Source organism: Orycteropus afer, unplaced genomic scaffold, assembly GCF_000298275.1.
Source record: "Orycteropus afer afer isolate SDZICR_OR568_19922 unplaced genomic scaffold, OryAfe1.0 scaffold00017, whole genome shotgun sequence".
Lineage (NCBI taxonomy): Eukaryota > Metazoa > Chordata > Mammalia > Tubulidentata > Orycteropodidae > Orycteropus > Orycteropus afer.
The window spans coordinates 11599068-11608933 of NW_006921604.1; the positions used below are offsets into that span (position 1 = coordinate 11599068).

General features: G+C 37.8%; 1 protein-coding gene across 1 annotated transcript in view; it reads right to left on the minus strand.

Annotated features, from left to right (window-relative positions):
- The window catches only part of LONRF2 (LON peptidase N-terminal domain and ring finger 2), a 70200-nt gene that overhangs the window by 51959 nt on the left and 8375 nt on the right, over nucleotides 1-9866 (minus strand). Inside the window, 1 exon segment of the mRNA XM_007959535.1 lies at nucleotides 9535-9653. Within this exon segment, the coding sequence (XP_007957726.1) occupies nucleotides 9535-9653 (119 nt within the window).

Consider the following 9866-nt stretch of genomic DNA (forward strand, 5'->3'; position numbering starts at 1 on the left):
AGAAGCTGGACTATATGAAGAAGAATGTGGCATCAAGATTGACGAAAGAATCATTAATGACCTGCAATACACAGATGACACAACTTTGCTTGCTGAAAGTATGACTTGAAGCACTTACTGACGAAGATTAAAGAATACTGTCTGCAGTATGGATTACATCTCAATATAAAGAAAACAAAAATCCTCACAAATGGATCTATAAGCAGTATCACGATAAATGGAGAAAAGATTGAAGTTGTCAAAGACTTCACACTGCTTAGTTCTACAATTGATGCCAATGGAATCAACAGTCAGGACATCAGACAACATATAGCACTGGGCAAGCTGGCTGCAAAAGACCTCTTTCACGTGCTGAAGAGCAAAGATATTTCTTTGAGGACTAGGGTGCACCTGACACAAGCCATGATATTTTCAATTGCCTCATATGCATGTGAGAGCTGGAAAATGAATTAAGGAAGACTGAAGAAGAATTGATGCTTTTGAGATATGGTACTGGCAAAGAATGCTGAAAGTAACACGGACTGCTAAAAGAACTAACAAATCTGTCCTGGAGGAAGTACAGCCAGAATGCTCCTTAGAAGCAAGAATTGCCATTTTGTCTCACCTACTTTGGTCATATTATCAAAAGAGACTACTCTCTGGAGAAGGATGTCATGCTTGGTAAGGCAGAGGGTCAACGAAAGAGGGGAAACCCCTCAACAAGATGAACTGACACAGTGGCTGCGGTGATGGGCTCAAGTATAGCAGGGATCAAGGAGCTGGTACAAGACCAGGCGGTGTTTTGTTCTACTGTGCACAGGGTCACTATGAGTCAAAGACAACTCGACAGCACCTAACAACAACAGCAAAGAACCAAGTCTACCTGGGTTTTAATTTGGGTTGTGTTGAATCAAAAGGTCAGTCTGGATTGATCTGACATCTTCATAATACTGATTGTTCACATTCATGAACCTGCTCTACCTGTATATTTACTTAGGTTCTCCTTAATTTCTCTAGGAGCTCTGGTGGCATAGTCCCTAAGGCATTTGACTGCTAACCAGAAGGCTGGTAGTTTAAACCCATGAGCCATTCTTCGGAAGGAAGACTGAGCAATCAACTTCTGTGGAGATATCACCCCAGAAACCCAAGAAGAGGTTGCTATGAGTAGGATCCGACTCGATGGCAGTGAGTTTGGTTTCTTCTTTGGTTTAATTTCTCTTGGCAATGTATTCTACTTTCAGTGTACAGGTCTTGCACGTATTTTGTTAAGTTCATGACTATTATTCAAATTTACTCATGAACCATCAATGCCAAAGATAAACTGAAGATTTTTACCAACTTCTGCTGTCTGAAATTGATCAAACACACAATCAAGATGGATTGATAATTACTAGTGATAGGAATGCAAAAGTTGAAAACAAAGAAAGAGAATCGGTAGCTGGAAATTGGAAAATATGGCCATGGGGATAGAAATGATGCTGGAGATGACACGAAAGATTTTTGCAAGACCAATGACATTTTTTGCAAATACTTTCTTTCAACAGCAGAAACTGTGACTAAACATGTGGACCTCATCTAATGGAATACAGAAGAATTAAATTGGAATTAAATATCCTATGGAAAGACACAATGAAGCAGCTCAGTATCTTCAGCCAGAACAAGACCAAGGGCCACCTGTTAAACAGACCATTAATTGCTTGAAAGCAAATTCAAGTTGAAGCTGAAGAAAATTAAAACAAGTCCACAAGAGCCAACTTTGAGTATATCCCATTTAAATTTAGAGACTATCTCAAGAATAGACTTGAAGAACCAAATACCAATGACTGAAGACCAGATGAGTTGTGGGATAACTTCAAGGAAATGAAGAAGGTAAAATGTCATTAAATACACAGGGAAGGAAGAAAAGACCAAAATGGATATCAGAACAGACTCAAACTTGCCTTTGAAAGTAGAGTATCTAAGGCAAATGGAAGAAATGATGAAGTAAAAAGAGCTGAACAGATTTCAAGGGCAGCCCAAAAAGACAAAGTATCATAATGAAATATGAAAAAGGGAAGAACATGCTCAACATTTCTCAAGCTGAAAGAACTGAAGAAATCCATTTTGTTGCTTATTTACTTCACTAAAAACATTTTCTACTTCTGTTCCTGAGACCTTTTCTCCTGTCCTTAATCTCTTATTCTAAGATAATTTCTGTTAGTAATGACTGAGCTTTGATTGTTGTGAATTATAAATCTAGTACTTCCCACTGAAAACAGACCTATATTGCCCTCCTAAATTAGATTCTCTTACACAGTAGAGATCCTTGACCTAAAAACTTAGAAGTGTCTCTGACAAAAAGAACACAATTAATACATGGCTAATTGTAACTGTAAGGGAGGTGAGGCAGCAAATGAATCTGCACCAACTCACGGTGACCCTACATACAACAGAATGAAACAATAACTGGTCGTGTGCCAGCCTCACAATCCTTGCTATATCTGAGCCCACTGTTGCAGCCATCTCACTGAGGGTCATCCCCTTTTGTGCTGACCCTTCACTTTAACAAGCATGATACCCTTCTCCAGGGAATGGTACCTTCTGACAACATGACCAAAGTAAGTCAAAGTCTGGCCATTCTCGCTTCCAAGGAGCATTCTGGTTGCACTTTTTCCAGGACTGAGATTTGTTAGTTTTGTTAGTTCTTCTGACAGTCCATGGTACTTTCCATATTCTTTGCCAGCACCAAAACTCAAAAGCATCAACTCTTCTTTGGTCTTTCTTATTAATTGTCCATATTTCACCTGCACATGAGGTGACTGAAAATACTATGGACTAGGTTAGGCACACCTTAGTCTTTGAAGAGACATGTTTGCTCTTCAACACTTTAAAGAGGCCTTTTGCAGCAGATTTGCCCAGTGCAATGCAATGTCTCAATTCTTGACTGTTGCCTCTATGGGTGTTGACTGTGGGTCCAGGTAACATGAAATCTTTCACAACTAGAAACTTTTCTCCATTTATTGTGAGAATGCTTATTGGTCCAGTTGCGAGGATTTTCAGTTTCTTTATGTTGAGGTGTAATCCATACTGCAGACTTTAGTTTTTAATGTTCATTAAGTGTTTCAAGTCATCTTCACTTTCAGCAAGCAAGGTTGTGTTGTCTGCGTATCACAGGCTGTTAATGAGTCTTCCTCCAATCCTGATGCTGCGTTCTTCTTCATATAGGTCAGCTTCTCAGATTTGTTCAGCATACAGACTGAATAAGTGTAACTGAATAATCTCTTCCTGATTTTAAACCATGCAGTATCCCCTTATTCTGTTCAAATGACAGCCTCCTGGTTTATGTACAGGTTCCTTATGAGCAAAATTAAGTGTTCTGGAATTCCCATTTTTCTCAATGTTATCCATAATTTGTTATGATCCACACAGTCAAATACTTTGGCATAGGCAAAAAAACAAAAGTAAACATCTTTCTGGTATTTTCTATTTTCAGCCAAGATCCATCTGACATCAGCGATGATATCCCTCGTTCCACATCCTCTTCTGAATCCAGCTTGCATTTCTGGAAATTCCCTGTCAATATACTACTGCAACTGTCTTTGAATTTTCTGCAGCAAAATTCTACTTGTGTATGAAATTAATGATATTGTTTGATAATGTCCACATTCTGTTGGATCACCTTTCTTTGGAATGGGCACAAATATGGATCTCTTCCAGTCAGTTGTTCAGGTAGCTGTCTTCCAAATCTCTTGGCATAGGTGAGCACATGCCTCCAGTGCGGCAATCTGCTCGTTGAAACATCTCAGTGGGTATCCCATCAATTCCTGAAGCCTTGTTTTTCGCCACTTCCTTCAGTGTAGCTTCGACTTCTTCCTTCGATACCATTGGTTCTTGATCATATGCCACCTCCTGAAATGGATGAACACTGACTAATTCTTTTGGTACAGTGACTCTGTGTATTCCTTCCACCTTCTTTTGATGTTTTCTGCATCATTCAGTATTTTTGCCATAGAATTTTTCAATATTGCAATTCAAGGCTTGAAATTTTTCTTCAGGTCTCTCAGTTTGAGAAATGCCAAACATGTTCTTCCTTTTTGGTTTTCTAACTCCAGGTCTTGACATATTTTATTATAATAATTGACTTTGCCTTCTTGAGCTGTTCTCTGAAATCTTCTTTTATCTTGTCATTTCTGCCATTTGCTTTGCCTACTCTTCACTCAAGGGCAAGTTTCAGAGTCTCTTCTGACATCCATTTTGGTCTTTTCATCGGGTTTTAGGTCACTGGTGTTCAGTGCATCAAATCTATTCTTCAGATGGTCTCTCAAATTCAGGTGAGCTATAAATGTCATATTTTGGCTCTCGTGGACTTGAGCCATGTTTTCCAACTACTGTTGATTCTTCTTTGTTTCCAACTATCACCAGCAATAATCAATACATCTTGAGTGCATGTTTGGTCAATTTCAGAGTGCAGAAGTTGGTAAAAAGTCTTTAGTTTCCTTGTCTTTGGCTTTGGTGGTTGGTACACAAATTTGAGTAACAGTGGTATTAACTGGTCTTCTTTGTAGGCATATGGAAATGTTCCTATCATTGACAGCATTATGCTTCAGGATAAATCTTGAAACATTTTTTGTGATGATGTATGCCACACTATTCCTCTTTGTCATTCCTGGCATAGTAAATCATATGGCTGTCTGATTCAAAATGGCCAAAATCAGTCCATTTCAGCTAGTAATGCCTAAGCTATCTTTCTGTGTTCCATTTCATTTTTGTCAACTTCCAGTTTTCCTAGATTCATAATTCATGCATTCCATGTTCTGATTATTAATGGATGTTTGCAACTGTGTCTTCCTATTTTGAGCTGTGCTACATCAGTAAATGGAGGTCCCAAAAGCTTTACTCCATCCACGTTATTAAGGTTGACTCTACTTTGAGGAGGAGGCAGCTTTCCCCAGTCATATTCTGAATGCCTTCTGACCTGAGGGGTTAATCTTCCAACACTATATCAGACAATGTTTCAGGGCTATTCATAAAGTTTTCCAGAACATATCAGTGTTTCACTGCTATGCATAAGGTTTTCACTGGCCAATTCTTTGAGAAGTGATGGTCCCTTCCCTCTTCTGAGTTTGTCTTAGTCTGGATACTCCACTGAAACTTGTCCACCATGGTGACCCTGCTGGCATTTGAAATACCAATGGCATAGCCTCCAGCCTCCCAGTAGCATACAAGCCACCACAGTACAACAAACTGACAGATGAATGGTGGAAATGAATCCTTCTCGCTTGGGAATTTGTTCGTATCTTCAGGGTTTACTGCAAATCTCTGGGCCTTGGTTCTTGACAGATGTCTAGTGAAGACCATCTTTAGCAGAAATGTACTACATTAAATCATTTTAACATAGTAATGAATATAAATTTATTTCCAGGTTAATTAATTATAACTAAAGAATAAGGGGAGAAGTGATACAGGCAGGTAGATTGAAAGGAGTCAGGAGAGGACTAAGGTGGCAGATTGTGGTTGAGATGGACGCACCTTTAGAACTAATATCAGGTTCCAGATGAGGATTGTAAAAACAGTTCATTTTACCCAAGCTGCTCCAAAGTCTTTGTTAAATCCAACATCTGGGCCCACTCAAAGAAAACTTACATGAACTGTCTTTTATACAGAGTATGAGACAATGCTTTCCTTTTTCTTTGCATGTCTGGTATTTTTGGTTGGAAGAAAACACTGTACATATTATGTTTTACCAGCTGAATTCTGTTGTAGCCTTCTGAGGATTATTGGGTTTTCGTTCGACTCAACGGCACATAACAATAACAACAACAACTTTTTTTAATTTAACTACAACCATTGACTTACCCATGGTATGCAACAATCTCTCCTCTGTTCTTATATGTTTCTACCACTGCTTTTTAAGCCTTTCCTCTTGTAGTTTCCTCTTATGCATGTGAAATCTGGCAATAAACCAGGATTTGGGCAGAAACGGGATCACTCACTCTGATATCCTTGCTTTTAGGAACTCCCTCGATTTCCACATGTTCTGTCACTTCGGGTTCTGACATTTCAAGCCTTCTGTTGCCTTAGCTGTGCACTGTTAGAGAATGTACTCAGTTTTAAGAAAAGCACTAAAGTCACAGGTATGAGCCCCTGTCACTTTATGTTTCAAGAGTAGATTACTCTCAGGTCTCCATCAGCTTTTTTGCTGTGCCCCCTCCTATATACATGCACAGTTTAGCTGTGAGTCAGGGATTTAGGATTAAATTTACGTTCTGAAAAACTTCTGCAGTTTCTGCGCTGCCAAGACATTCACATAAGATGCTTTACCAGCCCTGAAGACTAGACTCTGGTAACTGTAGCTGCTAATGCTCATCATTTTTCCTACTAGCGTGTTTCATTACAGTTGTAGCTGTGGGGATGCACAGGACCCTTGGGGTGGTAAGCCAAGATCACAATTCTTACGGCTTTCATTTGCAAGATTTTGAGATTAAACTTTTCGTGGGCTTCTGTTTTGGATGCTTTAAGTATCTTAAAATTTAATTATTTTGAACTTTTTGTTTGTTTTTAATCTAGTTTTTAAATTGTTCTCCTGGAGAGTCACATGGCTATTCATTCCTCTGCTGTGAGCCACCAATTCCAAGAATAAAGGTTTATGTTTAGTTTCCTACCTTAGGTTAACCTGACTTCTTTCTTCCTTGTGTTAAGATACCATATGAATATGCTGAATGGTGACCAGATTCTGTCAACTATTATTTGCTATCTACTCATTAAATCCCTTTATCTTCCTGCTCTTTAGGAGAGCAGGCATTTCAAAACATTTTCAACAACAGCTTACCCATTTCATCCTAAAAAGCCTCAGATATGCTTGAGGTCAGCAGTGATTCATCTATGGAATAGTTTGTAGTTTTTGGTAAGTAGTTCAAGTTTGACTAATTTTGTTACTCTCTTTATAAATGCATCCAGATTTTGTGTAGCCTGGAGCTTACAATTCAGAAAGCCATCTTTTGGTACTTTTTCTGAAGAAAAAGTAAATAAAAAATTATGAATACAAACTTGCTAGAGCCCATCCCAGGCCTTATTCAAACAAGGAGTCCTAAGGCCCAGCATCAGTAGTTTCTAAATCTGCTTCATCTACTTATCAGAAGTTCTGAAAAATAGAATGTCTTATAAATACAAAACACTTCACAGTTTAAAGTTGTTTACATGTACACGCACTCTCAATCAATACTTGCATTTTTGATACTATAGTGTATCAACAAATGTTTATTAATTGAATTAACTTTTAAACAGTTTTCAATCTTATGGAATCCCTATTTAGTGAAGATCAAACTGATGACGTGCCTATTTATATTTCTGCATTTGGGCAAACATTTAACCAGCACTGGCTTGTCTCTAGTTTCACTTAAAGCTTTCAATCAATATCAGCCTTGATTGGCTTGCTTGAAACAGTAGTTTTGCTTGGGTAAAGTGTACAGTTTTAAAAACCCTCACCTGGAACCTAGTATTAGTTCTAAAAATGCTTCCATGTCAATCACAATCAGCCAGCTTAGTCCTCCCCTAAGTCCTTTCTATCTCTCTGTCTAAATCACTTCTTCTCTTGTCCTTTAGTTATAATAATTAACTTGGAAATAAATTTCTACTTTTTTACTATCTTAAAATGATTTAATATAGTACATTTCTGCTGAAGATGGTTTTACTAGGCATTTGTCAAGAACCAAGGTCCAGAGATTTGCAACAAACCCTGAAGATATGACCAAATTCCCAAAGGCTAAGGATTCATTTGTGGCCTCACCTCCCTTATAATTAGCCATGTAGTAACTGTGTTTTTTTGTCAAAGACACACTGCCAAGTTTTTAGCTCAAGGATCAACACTGTGTAAGAGAATCTAATTTCAGAGGGCAATACAGATCTGTTTTCAGTTTGAAGTACTAGACTTATCACTCACAACAATTAAAGCTCAATCACTATGTTGTTGTTGTTGTTGTTATTTGCCCTCGAGTAGGCCCTGAGTAGGCCGTAACTCATAGCGACCCCTCCTTGGGTTTCCAAGGAGGGGTCTCCGAGGCAGTATCACTAGAAGTAGGATTGCCCAACCTACCTTCCAAGGAGTTTGAACCGCCAGCCTTCTGGTTAGCAGTCAAGTGCCTTCGGCACTATGCTACCAGAGCTTCCTCAATCACTATAGACAGAAATTATCTTAGAATAAGAGTAGATCAAGACACAAGAGAAAAGGTCTCAGTAACAGAAGTAGAAAATGTTTTTAGTGAAGTCATAAAGCAACAAAATGATTTCTGAGCTTGGTCCATCCTTGCTTTCCATCCTTGAGATCACCTCAAGTCCAACTTTATACTCAAAATGAACACACTTTATTTTAAAGGATGTCATTAAATTAGGAAAGAAGGGGAGGAGGAAGGGCTACACTCAGCTATTACCCTGGGTTAATGCATAGACTCGTAATGCCCTCTCCTTGAGTTTCTGAGGCGGTATCTCTACAGAGGTAGATTGCCCCATCTTCCTTACGAGGAGTGGCTGGGGAGTTTGAACCACCAGCCTTCTTGTTAGCAGTCAAATGCCTTAGGCACTATACCACCATAACTCTTAATGCACAGATACTTCTTCAATATTTGCAATACAATGATGATTAAAAAGTAATACAGAAGGAGGGAAAAATATTTTTAATTATTACCTGACCAATACAACATGTTATAGCTGTTAATTTCATCACAAGTTATCTAAAACTTTAAAATCCTTTACAGAGTTTTAGAATTCAAAGATTCATGAAAGAGTTGTAAATTTTATTCTTTGGCTTTTTAAACTTCTTCAAGTACAACTTAACTTCATTAGATAACCAAGGCTCATGCTGTATATGGGAATAAATATTAGATCTTTGCAACCAAAACACAGAAACTAAAATTAGTCCAAAATACACATAGTCATTTCTTTTACTAACACCATTTGTATACTCACATGCATATTAAGACCTGGCTGCTGCTAATCATAATTACATAATGTACCTACTTAAACTATAATTTCAAATACTTCCTCTTTACTCACAACTTTTTAAAATTCAACTGTTTTATCTATATATTTGTTCAGTGTGTAAGGCATACTATTTAGTTAAACATCTTATTAAGAATAATCCACATCACAGTTACCAAGATCAAGTTAGAGAACTGGTTTCTTAAATTGGGTTGTTTTTTTTTCTTTTTTTTTTTAATTAGGATTTGGGTGAAGATTTACAGAGTAAATTCACTTTTCATACAGCAGTTCACATATACTTTGTCTCATGTCATTGACCAAAATTTACAATGCAGCAGCTCCCCTCCCACTTCCTCCCCATAGTTACCTCCTCCCAGTGTCCATCCCTTCATACTCTTCTGCACCCTGAGCTATCTCACTGTGCATAAGCAGCCCTTCCTTCTCCCATGATTGTTCTCTCCAGGGCGTAAATTGGGTTGTTTTAATACAGTTTGTTATCTTTAGACTAATCTGGAGGAAATGTACACTGTATATATAGTACCTAATCACAATTAGTTTACTCTATTCTTTACAAAAATCTCCAAAGCTAACAAATACAAATACCTTAAGGAAATAGGGCTCATTCTGACAAACTTCACTGGTATCCTGTAAAGCCTGCTCATAGTTCTTCGTGTTTAAATTTAACTCTGCTCGCAACAGCAATAATGAATTATCACCAGGAACTGAAAGACAAGACGAATAAAAATGACTGTATTTAACAACAAATTATATTTAAGTCATTAACAATACTAAATTAAAAAAATAAATATAAAGGCAAAATAAGAGATAATTGCTCCTTCCAGAGTTTGGTAATATGATAAATACATTTTACAGAACTTCTCTCAGGAAAACAGATAAGCAAGAATTCAAGACGCACTAAGAAAAACATGCTAACC